This window comes from Prunus avium, chromosome 1 (assembly GCF_965620075.1).
Source record: "Prunus avium chromosome 1, drPruAviu1.hap1.1, whole genome shotgun sequence".
Lineage (NCBI taxonomy): Eukaryota > Viridiplantae > Streptophyta > Magnoliopsida > Rosales > Rosaceae > Prunus > Prunus avium.
The window spans coordinates 12,258,256-12,278,532 of NC_142284.1; the positions used below are offsets into that span (position 1 = coordinate 12,258,256).

The following is a 20,277-nucleotide window of genomic DNA, read 5'->3' on the forward strand; positions in this document are numbered from 1 at the left end:
AGGTTTTAGATCAAAATAGTTTAGTTTTGTGTTGCATTGCATTTACTTCTTGTTCTTTTGTTAAGCTTTTATTTATGTATAGATATGCATATTTGAGGGTAAGGCTCATTACGTCCCCCCTGACTAGGTGTATCTTTTTATTTTTATCAATAAAATTCACTCGTACCGTCGAGTTTTTAAGGTAAGTTTCGCCTACTTGGCTTTTGAATCCTGGATCCGCCACTGTTTGTCATCAATCGATTTTTAATAACTTGGAGATAGCTATAGATTTTACCGTTCCCGACTTCAAATTATGTTTCTCACAAATATCATCAAATAAGCCATAATAAGTGAAAATAAAATTGAAATAGGTCTTGGTGGGTGAGCTAGGTTGGAGCAATTTTTTTAAAAAATTTATTTTTTTGCAGATCTATTGGCCATATTATAATAAATTATGAGCAATGTGGTCTTTTGCTTGCACTGAATTTTGGGGGCTGGACTTGAGACAAAGAGATAGGTGGGGTGTCTTGAAAAGTTTTGTGGTGGGAGGGTGGTAAGGGTTGGTTGCTGGGTGGGTGATATTGGGCAATGGCTTGTTAGATGGTGGTTATGATGGGAGGGGGAGGGCACGAGAGTTAAAAAGGAATGAATTTTTCTGATTTATTATTAATGTTTTCATTTTGTATTTGTTAATTTAAAAAGGATTGAATTTTTTAATTTTTAATTTTTTTTCTTCACACATGGCACTTCGTTTAGCAAATTAGTGGGTCCCATTTGTGCCACATCAACATTTTTAACAGACTTGACGGTGAGGGGCAAAGTGAAACACAAAACATCGGTCAATGGGGCAAAGTGAGTCACTTTAACTTTAAGGGGGTACTGTGGGAATTGACTAATGTTAAAGGGGGCACTATACCAATTAAGCCTTTATTAAATTATATTTATTTTAAAGAAAAATATTACATAATATTATTATAATTATATATTAAATTCATGTTTATTTATTTATCTAATAGTATATTTTAAAATTCAATGTTTTCTTTATAAATAAAATAATTATTTTGTTTTTCAAGTTTCAATTTTTTAAACTCGAACCATAATCTAGCTATTTGTTATTTAAATGTACTTCAAATAAAGTGATTGACCACTTTCTTCAAATAAAGTGATTGACCACTTTTTTCAACAAATAATAAATCTTGTTAGTATATGCATGTTTGTAAAAAACATTGAAATGAAATTGAAAAAAAAAATACAAAACATGACAGGACCCGCCTTGGATTCCGTGACAACCCTGCTTCTCGTCCGGCATCTAACTGATGTTGGACCCACTTTCTTAAAACGTTCCTTAGCCCTAATTTAAACTAATAAAGACTTCGACTTCTGCCGAAATTTCGGCGAAATCTCCTCTGTAAATTGAATATCTCCCAATTTATAGTACATGCAAACGAAATAATCTCAACTTTCAGCATGTACAAGGTAAAGACACACACAACAATTAAGACTATTCAAATGGGCACGCCGTCTACCTAAACTCAAAACAGGCAAGCAGAGCAGCTAAAGATTAAGTTTACAACTCAGGAAAAAGGAAAGTAGATAAAGATAATGGAGGAATTCCTACATTGCGGACAGCGCCGATGCCTCGATGTGGTGGTCGCAACCCTGGATATCTAGAACCTGCGGGGTGCAAAAGAGAAAATGTGAGTGGATGAAAACAAAGCTTTAAACATAATTTATATTCAACATAAATAACCCCCTCCATTTTAGAAAATAATGTCAAAACACTATCCAACTAAATCCTTTTGTATACGTAAATATATATCATCCGATACTTGAAAATAATTTAATTCAGTATACTTATATTATGACATGCAATAAGGAAAATCATTTAATTAATACCTCTCAAATTCTTTGAAAACAATATAAACTAGTCCTTATTGTAAAACTGCAAATTTCAACACCACCCAAGTAACCCATTAATATAAAATATGATCATCACAACCCAAAATCCTTTTTCCCACAACCATACCCTTGCAAAAATACAACATGCCAAAAATTTCCAAATATCCAATCTCATTTCTAAACTTCATTTCAAATGTTCATACATGTGCAGTGTACTCTCAATGCACATGCTCAAGAAACCTCAACTTGGAAATAAACCTTGATATACATATATACACGCACGCACATTCACCACACTAACATTAAGTACTGAGGAAACAATCCAATGGGGGCATCATTTGACTAGACCAGGGGATAGCATCACTTTACCCCATGATTAGGGTTGAGTAGTCCAACCGGGGGACTATTGCTTAGTAGCACACAAGGCGGCAACACATCGCACGTGTGGCTGAAACAAATCAACAAGTCTTATGTGCTCATACTGCCCCGCCAAGGGTGCCCGGTATCCTCCTACACGCCGGCAACACATTGCACGTGTGGGTAACATTCGTATCCAAGTATCAGTATCCAACGGGAGGTACATGTAATGGTGCAATCCATAATTCTAATTTCCAAAATCGATCCCGAACAAAAAGTGACTAAAATACCCCTAACCCTAAGGGCAAAAATGTATTTGAACAATTAAATAATTAAATAAAAACAATTTGTTGGGTCGGGTGTTACAAAAAAAATACAATACATAAGTTGAGCTTGGGGTGGGCCCATATCTACTCGTTTAGTGGTCCAACATGAGTCCAATCGAGTCCCATATTGGATGGAGAAGTGAACTCGGGCCGAAATTAATGATTTTCATAAATGAATGAGCCCAATTCGGCCCGTTTATTAAATAAGATGACTCTAAATGGGCCGGCCCAACACAGCCCGTTTGACACTTCTAGCCCAACCAGTTGGGCAATCCTTCTAGCAGCTCCCATTGATTTTACCCTATTAGGTAATTATGCAAGAGGACATAATTGTAATTTTCTTTTGGTCAAAGAAATTGTAATTAAATTTTCGTTTTTATCAACCAAATGCAGTCCCGTAAAACAGTATTGGGCAGGCCAATCGAAAATTTAATGAAAACAAAATTCCCCTCAATTTGAATGAAATTACAACACTGTTTACAAATAAACCCAAACGAGTGGTATTAGAGAAATAAGCCGAAGTATCATAGGTCTTCTTCCCCACTTCTGAAAACCCCAGGTCCCTCCAGACTCTCTCAAATCAGCTTTGTGATTTCTCAAGCTGAACAAAATAGTAAGCGCTTCTTTTACAAACCCATTCATTTCTTCATTGGTTTTAACATATTTAGCACTTTTTTTGTGTGCTTTCCCGAAGTTGTTGAAGTTTCAATCTTTAGCTTGAAGAACGATATTTGACTTTATTTGCTCACTATATTATATTATACTTGTATGGGTCTGTTTTAGCGATTGAAATATATAAATGAATTACAATAATTTTTTAAAATTTTAAATTTTTCTAAAGTTGCTTGTTGTGCTTGGGTGAAATTAGGGTTCTGCCTCTCCGTTACGACTTTTTACGAGTGTTTTGCTTTCCATTTTGGTCTGTGATGTTAAAGGTTTCTTTGGGTTTGGGTTGCATGTCTCTAAAGGTTTCGTTGTGGGAGCGTTGATATAATGTGTTTAGTTTACAAAGTGAATGTGGTGGCCATGAGATTGTCTGAGAATTCTTTACATACTGGCTGGAACCAAATGAAAAAAGAGTTTGGTTTATATGCAAATGAAATATAATGTTTAGAACAGAGAATCAGTTTGCGGAGTTCAATATTGATTATTTTCTAAAATAAACTCAACAATTGTAATGGCCTCAGGCCCTCGGGTTAGTTTTGTAAGTTTAGCATGGACCACCCCTTTGTAGTTGGAGGAACTTTTCTATGAGCTTGGCACACTGTGCTGGCCGCACACAATAACTTTTGTTCTAGTTGTGTCTTACAAGTTCTCTCAGTTTGAGAGGTTTTTGAAAATTCTCACGCATTGTGGTGATGTTTATAGTTTATATATATAATTTTTTACATATGGTTTCTGGTTTCTTAGCAATTATTTTGAATGTGGTTCTGGGATTGCAGAATTTGTTGAATTTTTTTCTGATACGTGAGGAAAATATCAGTATGTATTATTTGGTCATTAAGTAGATTTTTATTTTATAAAAAATATCCCCACTTTATTAAGTTGCGCTACATAAGTAGGTGATTTTGCGATCTACAATTAAATTGCCAAAATGCAGTTTGCATTATTTTTTTGTAATTTGAATATCATTGTGGTACTTAAAAGTGGAGCTAAATGTCACACACTTTTTAATTTTAATCTTTTAAACCATGTTTTTTTTTCTCTGTTGATACTAGGCTTTAAATTGGTCTTAACTCTTAAGGTGATACAAAATTGGCAGGGTTCAACCGAATGTGACTAGTGATTATTGCAGACGTTGATGGTTGGGAATTTCACTTTGGTTCTTAGTGGCTTTGGATCTAGACTTGGTTTATCTCGATAAGGAAGCATGCTTATACACGACTAAATCAGTTTGAGCAGTTCAGGTTCTCCAGATTGGTGATGGATTGCAATAAAGAAGAGGCCATTAGGGCCAAGGGAATTGCAGAGAAGAAGATGCAGAGCAAGGATTTTGTGGCGGCTCGTAAAATTGCTATAAAGGCGCAACAACTCTATCCTGATCTGGAGAATATATCTCAGATGCTTATGGTTTGTGAAGTGCATTGCTCTGCTGAGCAGAAATTGTTTGGGAGTGAGATGGACTGGTATGGTATTCTTCAGATTGATCAAACAGCGAATGAGCTAACAATTAAGAAGCAGTACAGGAAGTTTGCTCTCCAACTTCATCCTGATAAAAACAAGTTTGCTGGTGCAGAAGCTGCTTTTAAGCTGATTGGAGAAGCTCAAAGAATGCTTCTCGACCGTGACAAACGAAGCATGCATGACCTGAAACGCAAGGCTTCTGTGAGTAAAACGACTATGCCATATCGACCCCCGCAGAAGGCGAGTTGGAATTCGAATGTTGGAGTTCAAAACAACTTCAGAGGCAACTTTTCAAACATTAATCCCCAGAACCAGCAGCAACAGCAGCCCTTTCCACCTGGGTATTCAGATTCCCGCTCGACTTTTTGGACTGTTTGCCCATTTTGTTCAGTTAAGTATCAGTATTATAGAGAAGTTCTTAATAGATCTCTTCGTTGTCAAAGCTGCAATAAGCCCTTCGTTGCATATGACACAAATGTGCCAGGTGCACCACCACCAACTAACTTAAGTCAGCAGGCATTCCCCCAGCAAAAAGATGGTACTAACAAATCTGAAGTGAGATTTTCGGGGAATGCTGGAGCTGATAATTCCAAAGCTGAATCTTTCCGAAAGACAGGTCAAAAGGCAGGTAGCTCTTCTGGTGTTCACTTAGTTAGGGTGACACGTAAAAGAAGGGGTGTAATAGAATCCAGTGAAAGCTCCGACTCTGAAAGCAGCAGTGAGTCTGAAGAGGATATGGTCATTGATGATGCTGTTCTTCAGGCTGGACTGAAATCAGGAATTTATGGAGAGCAGCAACCACGGAGATCTTCACGCCATAAGCAGCAGGTTTCTTATAAGGAAAATCTAAGCGATGATGATGGCATTCCTCCATCAAAAAGGGAGAAGAGGAGTGGCTCGTCGTGTGCCACTGAAGAGGAGGATGAAGACACATCTAAAGAGGAGGCTTCTAAAATGAGTAATCAATCTGATTGTGCTGCTGGCATTAAAGGAGATGAGGAAAGGGTGAAACAGAAAGAAAGTGCTTGTTTTGAAGAGTGCTTAACAAAAAGTGTCGGGGAAACCAAGAAGTTTGAGGCTAAAGAAAGGGTGAAGGTATTTGATTGTGAGAAAGATTCTGAGGCTCATGAGAATTCTCCATTAGATAAAAGCTCCCAGGAGGAACAAGAAGCAGACCCCTTCTTCTCATTTCCTGATAGTGAGTTCAACGACTTTGAGAAGATCCGGAAAGAAGAATGCTTTGAAGTGGGGCAGGTGTGGGCTATTTATGATACTCGAAATGGGATGCCAAGATACTATGCTAGAATCAAGAAAGTTCACCCTTCTGGATTCAAGGTGCAGATAACGTGGCTAGAGCCAGACCCTGAAGATGATAATGAAATGAAATGGGCTGAAGCAGGCTTGCCATTTTCTTGTGGGAAATTCAGACAAGGTCACTCTGAAACCAGGAAAGATCATCTCATGTTCTCTCATACAATGTCTTGGGAGAAGATTAAAAGTTATTACCAGATATATCCAAGAAAGGGGGAGACTTGGGCCATTTTCAAGAACTGGAGTATAAACTGGTACTCTGATCTGGACTCTAATCCTAAGCCTAAGTTTGAATATGAATTTGTTAAAATTTTGTCGGACTATGCTGAGGGGGTTGGAATATGGGTTGCACTCTTGGAGAAGGTGAAAGACACTGTGAGTGTTTTCTGTCAAAGACTAAATGATGGGAAAGGTATTTTAAAAGTTCCACCAGGTGAGTTATTGAGGTTCTCCCACAGAGTTCCGTCCTTTATGCTGACCGGTGATGAAGGAGTAGGAGTGCCATCAGGATCGTTTGAGCTTGATCCCGCCTCTTTGCCTTTTGATAATGAAGAAGTTCCTGTTTCTAAAGATCTTAAAATGGAGGCTAGTGCTCATCCTAATGGTTTTTCTACATCTCCAGATACAGTCAATGAAGATAGTAATGCTCCCAAAGTATCATCCTCAGAAGGTATTGAAATTCCAGAAGCTGAGTTCTACAACTTTGATGCTGATAAATCCCTGGCCACGTTTCAGATTGGTGAGATCTGGGCATTATATAGTGATGAGGATGGTTTGCCAAAATACTATGGTCAGGTCAAGAACATTGATTCTCGCCGATTAAAATTGCATATTGCATGGCTTGATTCCAACTCACTGCCAGACAATGTGATTCGGTGGCATGACGAAGGGATGCCCATTTGTTGTGGGAGATTTAGGGTTAAAAGAAATCCACTCCAGGACTATGATTCTTTCATGTCCTTTTCACATCGGGTAAAAGCACTTCCTGTTAGTAAGAATGAATTTGAAATATTTCCTAGGAGAGGTGAGGTTTGGGCATTGTATAAGAACTGGGCTGCTGATATCTCATGTTCTGACTTGGAAACCTGCGAGTATGACATAGTGGCAGTACATGCGGAAAATGATTTGCAGATAGAGGTCTTGGTTTTAGAGCGTGTGGATGGTTACAATTCGGTTTTCAAGACTCGAGTGAAAGGAAGATCTCCTGAAATGATGACTATCCCGGAGGTTGAGCTGCTGAGGTTTTCTCACAGCATTCCTTCGTTCCAGCTAACAGAAGAGAAAGGTGGCAGCCTGAGAGGCTGCTGGGAACTTGATCCTGCTGCATTGCCCGTTTGTTTCTTCAGTTAGACTTGAGTTGGTAATGTGGACTGGCCTTATGCCTTATAATGCACGTTCCCGGATTCAACCAATGCCTCTCTAGCTAGGGCCCTTTCCCGGAATGCTGGTGTGGAAAATGGAATGATCTGGGAGAAGATTCTTTTGTATTTTAGTGCGACTGAGCCTGCTCAGTTCTGATAAATGGACCAGTCCTCTTTTGTGTGTACTCTGACGAAGGTGCATACGATTCCAGATAATTTTTTGCAGCCCAAGTGTTTTGGTATTTTGGTCTTGGTGAAGAAAGAGGTGGCTCTGCTGGTTTTATGTTGCATATTCAGAATTTCTTGTTTATATAGACCCTTTAATTTTTCATGAACCCTGGCTACCTGGGCTGACTAAATGACTGATGGTGCTGGAATGTTAACGAACAATGAAAGAACTGAAACTTTTCTTCTGTAACCAGAACCTTAGTTTTTAAATTCCTCTGAAAAATCTTTTCTTCCTAGATACTACTACTGTTCTACTAGCATCGCATGTTTTGATGTTTTACAAAATTAGAATGCCCCCATCAATGCTTTATTCTGTAGGGTGTTTTTCCAACAACTTTTGTGGGCCAGCCTCATTGCTTCCTAGTTTTGCAAGGGCATTCTCGATATTAAAGTCTTCGACAAATGAACACTTCTGGCACCATGTCCAGCTGCCGCCAGGAAGTACTTGAGGCAATTGCATAGCATTTGATAGAAATCACTTCGCATTATAGTTCATGAGTACTTTATTTGCCCCTCCAATCATGTTCCGTTACGCTGATACATATGGCGAAACGCGTGATAAGAGTTTCATATGGCGAAATGTAATTGGATGGGGATAGCAAAATATTGGAGATATGCTATCTCCGGGACATGCAAGTTCTTCTCCATTGAGGCTTTTTAAAGGTTTTAATGTAGGGCTTTTAGTTTTACTTCTTCACTCAACTTCAGTTTCTTCAGGATTCGATTATAAACAATGACAGATTTGGCACTCATAATTGTTGACAATTTCGTAGTTGATGTCTGAAGCGAACGACTTTCAACTTTCAATTAAGATTTATGTCTCCTTTTTATTGTGGCTTAACCAAAACATCACGTTTATTAAATATATTTTAAACTTTTACAGAGACATGAAGGGCATTTGGTCTAGTGGTATGATTCTCGCTTTGGGTGCGAGAGGTCCCGAGTTCGATTCTCGGAATGCCCCCCTGCCTTATATTAAATTTTTTGTTTCTTTTAGAATTAATAAATCGATTTTGGTTTTTGATTTGTCGTTTCGTGGTAAAACTAGTAAATGGTAAATGCGTAGAAAAGTAACAAAACAGAAAAGCACATAGTTGAAGAAGTTACCAACTATCAGTTTCGCCGCTAAACTCTCTCTCTCTCTCTCTCCAGAAAGTGAAGTGAACAGTGTTGTTGTTGTACTAGTCGCTGATTTTCCCTCCAAAAATCCCACCCTCCATTTACTCGTTACCCCACTATCTTCCCAAATTTCCTTCACCTCCAAATCCCTAAACCCTAAACTCTCTCTTTTTCCTTCCTAATTGAGTGTGTTTCTTTACTTACTTCTGTATAATTGCTACTCTAGTTTTCCTCGTCGCGACCAATTTTTCTTATTTCTATTTTTTTCCCTTTAGAAATTTCATTGCTTTGTTTTAGGGTTCCTAGTGGATTCTGGTATTCTATTCGATGTGAATTGAAATGGGTTCTCTTTGGGACGAAAACGATGAAATCAAGCCAATGGAAACAAATCCAGTTGTCGATTGTGCCCATACCCAGCCCATTGATAGTCAGATTTCAAGTCCTCCATCTCCTGGTAATCTTTATAGTTATTTTTGTTGAAGTTGTGTCTTTTATGGTAATTTTCTGCGGAATATATAAATAAGGAGCAATTTTTGTTCAAGCCCTTCAACTTTTGTCTGTGAGCTTTTCATGGACAAGTCCAAATCTGTTACATGTTTGAGCATATCTGTCACATTCAGTGCATGTCATTGTCAGCATTTACATGTGGATGTGCTTTAGTATGATCTTCAAGCATGCCAGGATGTGAATGCCGCTGTCTATTGGTTTAGGATTCCCATTGGGGTAAATTGATTATGAGATAGTTTTCTTTATGATTGACCTTGATTCTAGAATATAAAACTTTATCTTCTTTCTAATGACATATGAAAATTGTTAATGAGCTCACCCTCTTTTTTTAAACAATGAAAATTAGATGAAAAGGCCAAATTTGAGGATGCTCATGAGATAGTGCAAGACACTGTGCCTTTTGATGATACTGTTCTAGTTGAAGATGCATTCGAAACTCAAGTGCTTAATCTTGCTGGCGAAACCCAAGTAATGGATTTTGGTGCTGAAACCCAAGTAATGGATTTCGGTGGCGAAACCCAAGTCATTGATTTTGGTAGTGAGACCCAAGTATTAGATTATATAAACTGCGTTGAGAACATGGAAACTCAGTTATTAGAGTTTGAAGATGAAGTTGTCAGTGACACTGACAGTGAAGAGTCGGATACAACTGAAGTTTTTGATGATAACAAGCATCTAACTCATGATGAATCAGTAAGAAGAGGTTCTGGTCAAGTAGTGAATGAGGAGAAGATTTGCTGCACTCCTTTTGAAAATAGTGAAAAGGGGTTAATGGAGCAAGCCAATAATTCGATCCACGAGAAACAAAATGCAGGTTTGCCTTCTTTAAACGAGTTAAGAATACCAATCTTTCGATTATTATTGTATCATTAAAAAGCTCGATTTGTGGTCTAAAACTTAACTTTGCATGCTTAAATAATCAATGCATTATTCTTTTGCTTTATCTATTATTTCAATGATGCGTTTCTGGGAGAGAATGAATTACATCATGGGATGATGGATTGCAAATTAGTGCCTTTTTGTAATTCATTGTATGGGATATCATTATTTTTTTTTGGGTCAAAATGGGATATCATTCTTTGGTTTTGGCATGCTTGTTCTGTTTTTTCATTTGTAGGAATTTTTGGAATTCAAATGAACTCTCATTTTCACATTTAAATTCTGCATTCAAATATTATGTGCTAATTCTTAAAAGTAAGTTGGGGTTTAATCTTTTAGGGCTCCATGTTTCTACAGAAACACCTGTGGATAAAAGCTCCCCGGAACTGAAACCCGGTATCCGCTATCCCACTTCTTTATGGTTAGATAGTGTATTTTTTCTAATCAGAAATTAGGCAAATGTTTATTGATGTAATGATCTTGCTTGGTTGTGTATAAATAACTCCTTCAAACAGTACGTAATTCATCTCAATTACAAATTTTGCCCGACTTATTTTGGATTAAGGTGCTGCCAATTTGTTTAAGCATATTATTGGTTTCTTTTTCAGTCTATTGTTTCTCCATGCCATTGTGGTTCATTCAGAGCACAGACGTCTGGGCCTAATTTCTGGGCCTAATTTCTATCGATAATGTTGAATTGATTTTCTAAAAAGCAAAAATAAAATATAAAGGAAACATGGTCTGCATTTATTTTTCAGTTGCTTATATCGGAATTTCTGGTGGCATGTCTTCTTGCTCCTTTGGAATTGTAGAAGTATTGGAAATTCAGAATTCAGATTATTCAATTCAATAATATTAATTTTCTTATAATAAAAAATCCAATAATATTAATGCACTCCTGATGAGAACTGCTTTGTCAATCTGGGTTTTTATTTATTTATCTGTCTTCCCATTCTGGCCAGGATCTGTGCGTATGCATTTCACCTCAGTCCGTGCCGCATCATTGCGGGCCTCTGGTCTAGCAGCTCGCTTGAAGGGCACGAATAGTGAGTCTCCTTCTGTTCCAAGTAATAGTCAGTGTTTGGAGCAACTTTCTGGGAAGGATGCAGTATCTCTTTTATGGGGTTCCACCATAGGTGGGGAGAAAGTCAACCAGGAATATGATATGGGGAGATGTAATGAGAAAATAAAGAGGTCAACGAATGAGAACAATTGCAGGACTGGTAACTCAACAGCGAGAAAACTTTTTAATGAGGATTCAGATGCTGAAGAAAATGGATTTCCTCATAACAGCAGTAGTGGTGAAGAAGGAGAAGGCCTGCTTCAGTTTCCTTGTAATTTGGCAGGGTTAAGCTATATTGACTCTCAAGAACCTGGTGAATTATCACAGGCTAATGCGCTTGATTTTGTGGATAAGTTCCTCCAAGTTAATGTTGAGGAGTTTGTTAAAGAAGTTGACCGTGGAAAGAGTGCTGGGGAAAATTCAAAATTTGTCTCAAGTGCAAAAGGGCCACAAAGATTGGCCAAGAAAGCCATTGATAAAAGCATAGTTCAAGATGTAGGCATTTTTGATTGGGATGACAGCCGGGAGAATGAAGAGGGAGGTGATTTTTTCTGCCGGAGAAAGACAGACTTCTTTGGTGGTGGAAGCCATGGCTGGAGATCTCTTCCCCAATCCCAGAAGTCCAAAGGGAACAGACAGGAGGGCCAGAAGGATCACAAAGAACAATTACAGGGAAAGAACAAGAAAATGGGTGTAATTCATTCAGATTCAAAACTATTGTTGCATAATTCAAAATTCAACAAGAAGACAGAACATGAAGATGAAATCAAACATAAAAAGAATCTTGCTAGTGAGTTTGACAAGCAGTTTGACATCAACTCCACTAGAGGACAGTTGGATGCTAATGTCAAAAAGAACAATGATCCTGAAATGCTAGATGTAGGTATTGATACTCAAATGGCAGCTGAAGCTATAGAAGCATTATTTAATGGTGAAGGAATTTCCAATTGTGATGCTATTACTGCACTTCCAGATGTTCAAGGAAATCCAAAAAGTTCTCCTGAAGGTTCCGTGGGTGAAAAAACAAAGAATACACTTTCTTCAAGGAAACCCTCTTCTCAGAAAAGAGCACGTCTGTCTGATGCAGGGGTTGCTTCTCGAGAATCTCGACAAGCCAAGAAAACTAGGATTGGTGCCAAATCTGGGAAACATTCTTCAATTTCATCTCCAGAATATTCTAAGACTGCCAGGAAGAAGTGCGAAACAGAGTTGGTGATAACAAAATCAAAGAAGGCCAATTCAAATGCTAAAAAGCACCTTAACATCAATGGGAACAAAAGCTTGGAGAAAATACCTTCTGTCGCTATTGACCTGAGAACAGAAGAATCTATAAAAGGGCATTTACCAGATGTTGGTAATTTTGTACCCATTGCACGTCGGACTAGACATTCTATGGTGGTAAATCAGTTACAGAAAGCTGACAAAGTATCAAGTGATTGTGGAGAAGAGTCGAGCTATCAGACACAGAATGTTGCAATTAGGGAAAAAATAATTAGTTTTACAGGTGTTCAGAAGTCTAAAGTGCTAAATGCAAAATCTTCAAAACTAGATTCCAATAAAACTGGAAAAGTGGGAAATAACAAACCAAGCCAACAGGAGGAGTCAGATTTCAAGTTCGAAGCAGTTAGTAACGGTATTAAATTGGATGTGTTAAACTTTCCCAAAAGAAGAAGATCTCGGCGAAATATGTCCATTCAGGTTTATGGACCCAATAACTCAGATGGTCCATCTGAGCCATCTGTTCAGGCAGACAAAATTGGACAACATGTCAATAGCCACAAAAGGTTGCGGAGTGGTGCGAAAAACATTTGCACTGATATAAAGTTGACAAGGAGGACACGATCATCTACATGTGGAGACCAGAATTTGGATGGAAAGTTTGCTCAAGAAATTTTAAAAGGAGGTCCTGGGGAAGCTCCCCTTCATTGTAATTCTTCTCATAAGGATGGGAGAATGATATCAGAGATTATAACTGGCAAGAAGGTAGTTGGGATCTCTGACAGGAAGAGTGTTGCAAATTGCTCTTCTGCTGCTAAAATGTCGGATGAATTCCCAAGAGAGAACTGTAAACCATCTGATTCATCATGTACTACTCCAGTTAACAATAAGGTGCCTGTCAATGCTGCATCTCCTGTTTGTATGGGCAATGAATATTTCAAACAGACATGCAAGAGGAGGCTGTTAGGGTCAAGTCTTTTGAAAGAAATCCGTGGCTTAAGTGCAACTGTGTGTGAACCAACTTCAACACCAGAGTTAAGAAAGAGGAGAGATATGACTGATGTTCGAGTTTTGTATAGTCACCACTTGGATGACGATATAATTAAGAAGCAGAAAAAGGTACTTTGTTAATTAGTTTAGTCTAAATATAAACTCTAAAGTAATCTTATCTGTTGATCTTTGTCTTGTAGATTTTGGCCCGACTAGGAGTTTCTGTAGCATCGTCTATGACAGATGCCACACACTTCATAGCAGATCAGTTCGTGCGTACGAGAAATATGTTAGAAGCTATTGCTTTTGGGAAGCCAGTGGTGACGCATTTATGGCTCGAGAGCTGTGGACAAGCTGGCTGTTTCGTTGATGAGAAAAGTCATATACTAAGGGATAATAAAAAGGAGAAGGAGTTTGGATTTAGCATGCCAGCGTCATTGGCACATGCATGCCAGCATCCACTTTTACAGGTAAATATTATGTTTATGTTGGTGTGACCAGATTTATTAGCTACTTATTCTGCAGTTCTGTTAACACATGAATTCTGCAGGACCGTAAAGTCTTCATCACCCCAAATACAAAGCCTGGTAAAGAAATAATTTCAAATTTGGTCAAAGCAGTCAAAGGCCAGGTACAGTCTCCTATTTCATTTTGTAAAGCTGGATTTATCTCTTTTGCAGCGTTTTTAATTGTCTTAAAAAACTTTTTGATAATAAAGAACAGATTGTTTTTTCTGCAGCAGAAAAACATAAATTAAGCTCTCTCTCTCTCTCTCTCTCTCTCTCTCTCTCTTTCTCTTCGTGCACGTGGCCACATGCATGTATACTTTTTATTCTTTTTCTTATCTGATATTTTTGGTGCCATTACTTCCAGCAAACTTTAGGTTGAGTTGGTTTTGATGTTATTTGAATTGCCCCTTAGGCCGTGGAGAGAATTGGTAGATCAACTCTGAACGCTGATAAAATTCCAGATGATCTGTTGGTTCTATCTTGTGAGGAAGATTATGAAATATGTGTGCCTTTACTTGAAAAAGGTTAGTAGCAATCTTCTTTATGTCAAAAGTATTTATAGGAATACAACTGATTGTTGTGACACTGCTGTATACTTGCAGGAGCTGCAGTTTACAGTTCAGAGCTGCTATTGAATGGGATTGTTACTCAGAAGCTGGAGTTTGAAAGGTTGGTTTTATTTCCAGGGTATCACTTTTACTATCAGAGAATAATATCTTTTGTTCTGGTCGAGAGGGAAAATAACGGATTAAATGGACGTTTATAATTGCATTCAATTGGTTTCATCCTCTCCCATAAATTTTTATTTTATTTTAAAAAGATAAATGGTTTTGATTCCTAATGTTCATCCCTAGCTTGTTTTTACCCCGGCGAAGACTGGAGTTTATGTTTAATGGATTCTTAACCTTGTTTCCCTAACACATTTTGCAAAAAAATTGGACAGGCATCTCCTCTTTTCTGATCAAGTTAAGAAAACCCGTTCCACCATATGGCTGAGGAAAGATGACAATAAGTTCCTGCCTGTAACAAAAAATAAATAAGGTGAAACATTTTTGTCTTCGCAGTTTCCCTTTTTCTCCTTTATATGGTCACCCATTTTTGTTAGTTGCTTTCCTAATTGACTTCTTTTTTTTTTTCTTCTTTTTTTTCATGTAAAAATATATATGCTGTACATAAAAAGTGTAAATTTTTCCGTCTTTGTTCTCCCCTATTTATTGGGTAATGTAGCTAGTTAGTGGTCAATGTCGCAAATCGTGTAATTTCAAACTTCATGTATCGAAGCCATGGTTCCTGGCACTAATCGATCACTTTACTTCAACACAATATGGTACCTTAAAAAGGTTGAGCTCTCGTTTTCCCTCATGTAAGATGATATTAAATCATGGTATACATTATGGAGTTATGAAGAAGCAAAACCACTATTAGAATTCTATAGTTATGGCATTATCTAAAGCCCTTAGATGAGGTTTTATCTTTTAACCATTGGATCAAATTGATTAGCCATTGGATTCACTGGTTAAGAGATATGACATCATCTAAGGGCCTTAAGGCCCTCACTATAGGACTTCACCCACTAAAGCTTGTTGAAACTTGTAGAGGGTTCGTCCTTCAACCAACCCAAGATTTGACCATCTATTGGATCCTGATTAATAACCTTGATAATACCATCCACTAGGGGGAGAGATGAGGAAAATGGTGCACTTTTGCTCAGAATTAAAATAAATAATAAATAAATATAAAACAGCAAAAGCAATTGGCCAAAAAACTTGGATCTTCAGCTACAGGCTTCATCTTTATATAATACAAAGCACTGTATACTATTAGTTAAATTTGGCCCCTCTCATTGAAGAGAAAAGGAAGAAGTTAAATTTGGCCTGAGTAATGGATGTACACTAATTTGTTAACAATTGGCCAACATAATGCAAGCGATTCCTTGTTGGTACCAGGATTCAGTCATACTGGGCTGGAGTTTTGATTTTGTGCAACTTGAACTCTCCAGGTGAAATATTGCATATACAATGAGTTGAGGCTCATGGCTATACCAAAACCCAATACCGAAGCAATCAATATTGAGTAAATAGCCATCAGATGAAGCTGAAAGAGAGAATAAAAAGGTTTAGTTAACAAGACAACAAGATCTAAATTCAAAGGAACATCTGAATCAAGTAAGGCCCTGATGATAATGGAAGCAAAAGTGGAGTAAAATAATCAAGCACTTCACATTAAGCTACTTTGGTGGTCAAGATTTCAGATAAATTGTGGAAAAATAGCCGCCGCGCTAAGCAACACACGCATAGAAATCATGGAGCATATTAATGACATGGAGAGAAGCAAATTTAGTTTTACATGAAATCACATTAGACAACACCACTCACTATCGAGTAGAGCAGATGGACGAGAATGGCCACAAGTGCAAACTCAAGAGCTGCATATGTCCATATATACTCCTTGATTGCTGCAAATTGGACAAGCAAACAGTGAGAGAGTTATAAACTATAAAGAGAGAAGAGAACTAGTACTTTTAGAGGTTCGTACCAAGGATGATGGAAAATATGGATGCCAAGAGGCCCAATGTAAATGCAAATGGTGCTGCAATAACAATTGCTTGAGTTTTCAAGTCACCAATCTACACAATGAGAAAGAGCAGAATTACCATGCTTATGCCAATTATTACAGAACTTTTTTTTTGGTCGAAAAATTATTACAGAACTTGAAAATATAAAGATGCTTGATAAAAATTGCTTTACTTTTGCAAATCATAATTAATTACAACTTGAACCAGTTCTGTCTCTACTTTCAATGTGTGTACTTTTCGGAACACTGTATTTCCTCAGACAGTTCTAGACCATACAAATGAACAGAAAAAATATTTCATGAAAACTGGAGCCGCATGTTACGTGTTCTTACACATTGTCTTGTGTAGTGCTGCGTATGGTCTAATTGCACATAATCAGACTGGATTATTTTGAATTTAATTTGAGATTGGATGATGTCAAACTCAACATGAGACATGAATAATTCTAGTTTAGTGGAAACCAAATAATTTGTTCTTAAAGTTTCTTCAATAGAAGAATGGCATACCAGTAGCTGCTCAAGGAAGAAGAAATAGCATATTGTGCTAATTAAGACCAGTACCACAAAGTCCTGCCAGGCACTGCATAAAATTATGATTTAATTAGCTATAAAGGTTAAATAGAAGCAAACTATCATATGCTTGACAGAATTGAATTCTATAAATAAAGTACAGGGGTGACTTGCTAAAAAAGAAAACCCTACAGCAGACATTATCAACTGCCTATTGATAAATCAATGACGTGGCTAAAATGGCTGTAATTTCTCAGCAGGGTAAGAAATATGTGGATCCAAACTATACGGTTTGGATCATCTTCTGGCACTTAAGATGGAGAAATCTATTTGGACATCCATGACATCATGACTGACTGGAAATGGACGCATCATATAAAGGTTTTTCTTTCTGTTTTCATATATCTTTATGATGCACAACCTTTAATAGTCACGATACCATGAATCTCTAAATAGATCTCAATCCCACAATATCTCACCTTATCGTTTCTGGACGCAAGCTCTGTTGATTGTGCTCCTGTCTGGTACCCCTTTGAACAGAGCTCTGCACCCGAAGTAAGGTTACAGGTAAATTCTGAACCTCTTTCCCACATACATCACATTTCTTGTTTCCTTTTGTGCTAAACCACTTAATGGCACACTCTTCATGCACAAGTCTGAGAGCACCTTTGCAAAAGCATTCCATTTTGAGTGTATTTTGTTCTTCACATACATCAAGACATATCCTGCACACTGCTTCTTCTTCTGGAATTTCTTCATCATTGGTCTCCTCCACTGGAACTGGAGTTATTTGATCTGATTTGCCAAAAACAAAGTTAGAGAGGATTATATACAGTGCAATCATTTACAAATCTTTCCTAACTTTTTCCATGGGACCAAGCACATGGCTCGGTGAACCACTCTGCCAAACCAAACAGGATTGAGAAGCATCTCATTTGAGTCTGATCCATTTTCTTAACCAGAAATGAATGTGACAAGATCCCAATGGCAAAGAGAGAGAAAAAGAGGAATACATAAGGCAATCAGTAGAAAGAAATTAATGAGAAAACCTTTGAAGTTATAGGATGTTTATCTTTAGCTGACTCTATACCCTGAAAGATGGAAATTCCTCCAATCTTACAAATATATAAGCTGCATGTGCAGTGCAGCATGAATAAGAAACTAAAACAGCAGATTTACTACCTACCATTACTAGGATCTGTTTGGGTCTGCTCATTTCGAGTAGCAAAAGATACGGATCTTACAATGACAATATTTCGTCCAGGCACAGACAGGGACCTTGAAACTGTAGCCTGAACAGTTTCTTTCTGCACAACATTAACCAGAAGTATATCAGATTTTTCTCAGTTAGATGAGTTTCAGATTTACAAACCATCACATTAAAAAGGGAAAAATTTGAGAGAAGTACAAAGATTCAGATTTCTTTTTCTTTTTCATAGAGATATAGTAGTTTAATGGCGAAATTGAGCTGAATTATAATATAAAACTAGTAAGAGATACCCTGAGTATCTAAAGTGGAAACATAAATCAGATTTCATTTGTGGGGTAATGAATGCTCAGACATCATTCTTGGAAACAGCATTTATGGGATTAAAAAAAAAGATATCAATAATGTCAGTTCAATCATTTATAATGGTTTCTGTCTGGCAAATCATGAGAAAAGTGGAATTATCTTTGTTGCATGATCATTTTTATACAAATAAGTTCATGTCAAACCTCAAAAACTAGGGAAAACTCTAGAATGCATGACCACTTACATGTGGCTTGTGCACTTCATTATACATCCTCGCAGAGATAGGTGTAGAAACAGAGGGGGACAAATTTGACGCCGGCGTAACAGGAAGTGAGGTACATCTTGCCCAAGGAAGAGCTGATGCAAAATTGGCCATTGTGGGACTTTCAGGAGCTTTACTGGGGTCTGTATTAAGGAGGGAGCTTTTCTCACCATCTGGTAGAGTAGCTTTTTTCTTGAAGCTTAACCCCCGGAAGAGGCCACCTGATAGTGAGCTACCCTTAGAGGAACCTTGAGACTGGAGTAAACCCTTTCCGCTGCGGCTACTGCCAAAAGCCGCAGGCCTTGGGGGTATTTGAAGTGATATGTCTGGGCGCCTCCCAGCAGGTCCTTGGTCTGTAGCTTCTTCCTTCACATTTTCGGGACCAGCCTGCATAAAACAATTATCTACCACTACTAGTCATTTGGCCTATAAGTTTTCATAAGATTTCTTATATCACTCCAACAAACTCAAAATTTTTACACAAAAGGAAAAACAACCCATATTTCAACAGTGGGTGGGAGGGTGTGCCCATTGCACAATTCAGCCAAATGGCTATAAAGACCATACTGATTTTAAAACAATACAGATCTGCAATAATAACAAAAGTAACTGTAAAGCAGTTTACATAACACAATCAAGATCTGCAAATACTAGTTAAGGAGGGCAAAGAAGAATGTAACAGTTCGAAATCAGTTCCAATTAAAAAAAAAACTAAAATTAAACCAGTGAAATGAGAAACTGGACACCCATAAACTTCATTCTTAATGCTATCAGATAATGATTCATCACCTGAAAACCAACCACCAAAGACAAAAATAACTATGATCCAGCTCTAATTTAAATACAGCAGCAAACCAAACAGATAGTATTTGCAAAAATGGAAAGAAAGAAGAAAAGGGATGCCCAGTGAACCCAGTTGGTTTCTTGAGCTACATCAATGGAGATTCAAGCCCAAATCTTTTTTTTTTTTAATGCAGAATGGGGGAAACCCCAATAATTCAAGCCCAAATCTTTCAAGAACAAACAACAAAGCATAAGCTGCTTGCACACAGCTCCACAAGTAGTAAATGCAAACATGGTAACACACAAATATAGTGAGAGGTAGGGAAATTAAGAGATAAACCTCAGCAGGAGGAGCTTCTGCAGCTCCATTGCTCACTGCTTGAGCGGCTTGCATTGTTCTTATTAAAAAGACTACCCAGAAAATAAAAAGGAATGACAAATCTGAAACAGAGACTGAGGAATGAAAGATTTAAGGAAATAGGGAGAGTGGTGATGAGCAGCGGAGGTTTTTTTAATTTAATTTTTCATTTTTAATAATAGGAAATGTTATAAGGAGGACGCTGGTCTGGTCCGGTCGCGTAGAAGATGACGCGAAATTTGTTTGATATCTCCAGAGGCTTTCTTCTCGTTGCCGCATTCACTCCACCACTCGCGCTCTTTTTAGAAACCTTCTTACTCGCTTTTAAGGGCCCACTTTTTTATTGCATAATTTGCGTTTGCATTTCCTTTTTCTTTCGGTATAATATATTCATTTTTTTACCAAAT

General features: G+C 37.6%; 3 protein-coding genes and 1 non-coding gene across 8 annotated transcripts; 3 read left to right on the plus strand and 1 right to left on the minus strand.

The window, feature by feature from the left end:
- Window positions 1–3,017: 3,017 nt before the first annotated feature.
- Window positions 3,018–7,823, plus strand: LOC110752312 (uncharacterized). 2 transcript variants are annotated; one of them, XM_021952929.2, is made up of 2 exons: window positions 3,018–3,174; window positions 4,324–7,823. In XM_021952929.2, the coding sequence occupies exon 2, from the start codon at window positions 4,485–4,487 to the stop codon at window positions 7,344–7,346; it is 2,862 nt and encodes a 953-aa protein (XP_021808621.1). In that variant the 5' UTR covers window positions 3,018–3,174; window positions 4,324–4,484; the 3' UTR covers window positions 7,347–7,823. The 2 variants fall into 2 exon arrangements, with proteins under 2 accessions (XP_021808621.1, XP_088103028.1); XM_088246902.1 differs by having other exon boundaries at window positions 3,038–3,174; window positions 4,280–7,823.
- A 654-nt stretch (window positions 7,824–8,477) lies between these two features.
- On the plus strand, window positions 8,478–8,549 carry TRNAP-UGG (transfer RNA proline (anticodon UGG)). The gene has a single exon. It is a non-coding gene; the product is annotated as a tRNA-Pro (tRNA).
- A 148-nt stretch (window positions 8,550–8,697) lies between these two features.
- LOC110752319 (uncharacterized) lies at window positions 8,698–16,326 on the plus strand. 3 transcript variants are annotated; one of them, XM_021952939.2, is made up of 10 exons: window positions 8,698–9,158; window positions 9,558–10,025; window positions 10,430–10,486; window positions 11,053–13,490; window positions 13,562–13,831; window positions 13,912–13,992; window positions 14,283–14,394; window positions 14,473–14,539; window positions 14,814–14,911; window positions 15,051–16,326. In XM_021952939.2, exons 1-9 carry the CDS (start codon window positions 9,044–9,046, stop codon window positions 14,908–14,910), a joined length of 3,705 nt encoding a protein of 1,234 aa, XP_021808631.1. In that variant the 5' UTR covers window positions 8,698–9,043; the 3' UTR covers window position 14,911; window positions 15,051–16,326. The 3 variants fall into 3 exon arrangements, with proteins under 3 accessions (XP_021808631.1, XP_021808632.1, XP_021808633.1); XM_021952940.2 differs by lacking the exon at window positions 15,051–16,326 and having other exon boundaries at window positions 10,448–10,486; window positions 14,814–14,927; XM_021952941.2 differs by lacking the exons at window positions 10,430–10,486; window positions 15,051–16,326 and having other exon boundaries at window positions 8,699–9,158; window positions 14,814–14,927.
- LOC110752317 (RING/U-box superfamily protein) lies at window positions 15,581–20,127 on the minus strand. 2 transcript variants are annotated; one of them, XM_021952938.2, is made up of 8 exons: window positions 19,853–20,127; window positions 18,712–19,133; window positions 18,141–18,261; window positions 17,434–17,749; window positions 16,952–17,024; window positions 16,406–16,496; window positions 16,246–16,325; window positions 15,581–15,964 (listed from the first exon to the last, which is right to left on the minus strand). In XM_021952938.2, the coding sequence occupies exons 2-8, from the start codon at window positions 19,120–19,122 to the stop codon at window positions 15,824–15,826; spliced, it is 1,233 nt and encodes a 410-aa protein (XP_021808630.1). In that variant the 5' UTR covers window positions 19,123–19,133; window positions 19,853–20,127; the 3' UTR covers window positions 15,581–15,823. The 2 variants fall into 2 exon arrangements, with proteins under 2 accessions (XP_021808630.1, XP_021808629.1); XM_021952937.2 differs by having other exon boundaries at window positions 18,712–19,116; window positions 19,853–20,125.
- Window positions 20,128–20,277: the final 150 nt, after the last annotated feature.

Excerpts from the sequence above, each read along its gene's own strand:
- LOC110752312 (XM_021952929.2), top strand. The coding sequence starts at position 4,485 with ATGGATTGCAATAAAGAAGAGGCCATTAGGGCCAAGGGAATTGCAGAG.
- LOC110752319 (XM_021952939.2), top strand. The coding sequence starts at position 9,044 with ATGGGTTCTCTTTGGGACGAAAACGATGAAATCAAGCCAATGGAAACA. Across the intron at positions 10,026-10,429 it reads CCACGAGAAACAAAATGCAG|GGCTCCATGTTTCTACAGAA; the intron begins GTTTGCCTTCTT and ends TTAATCTTTTAG. Across the intron at positions 10,487-11,052 it reads CTCCCCGGAACTGAAACCCG|GATCTGTGCGTATGCATTTC; the intron begins GTATCCGCTATC and ends CATTCTGGCCAG.
- LOC110752317 (XM_021952937.2), bottom strand. The coding sequence starts at position 19,906 with ATGCAAGCCGCTCAAGCAGTGAGCAATGGAGCTGCAGAAGCTCCTCCT. Across the intron at positions 16,326-16,405 it reads CATATTTTCCATCATCCTTG|CAATCAAGGAGTATATATGG; the intron begins GTACGAACCTCT and ends TCCAATTTGCAG. Across the intron at positions 15,965-16,245 it reads TCCATCTGCTCTACTCGATA|CTTCATCTGATGGCTATTTA; the intron begins GTGAGTGGTGTT and ends TCTCTCTTTCAG.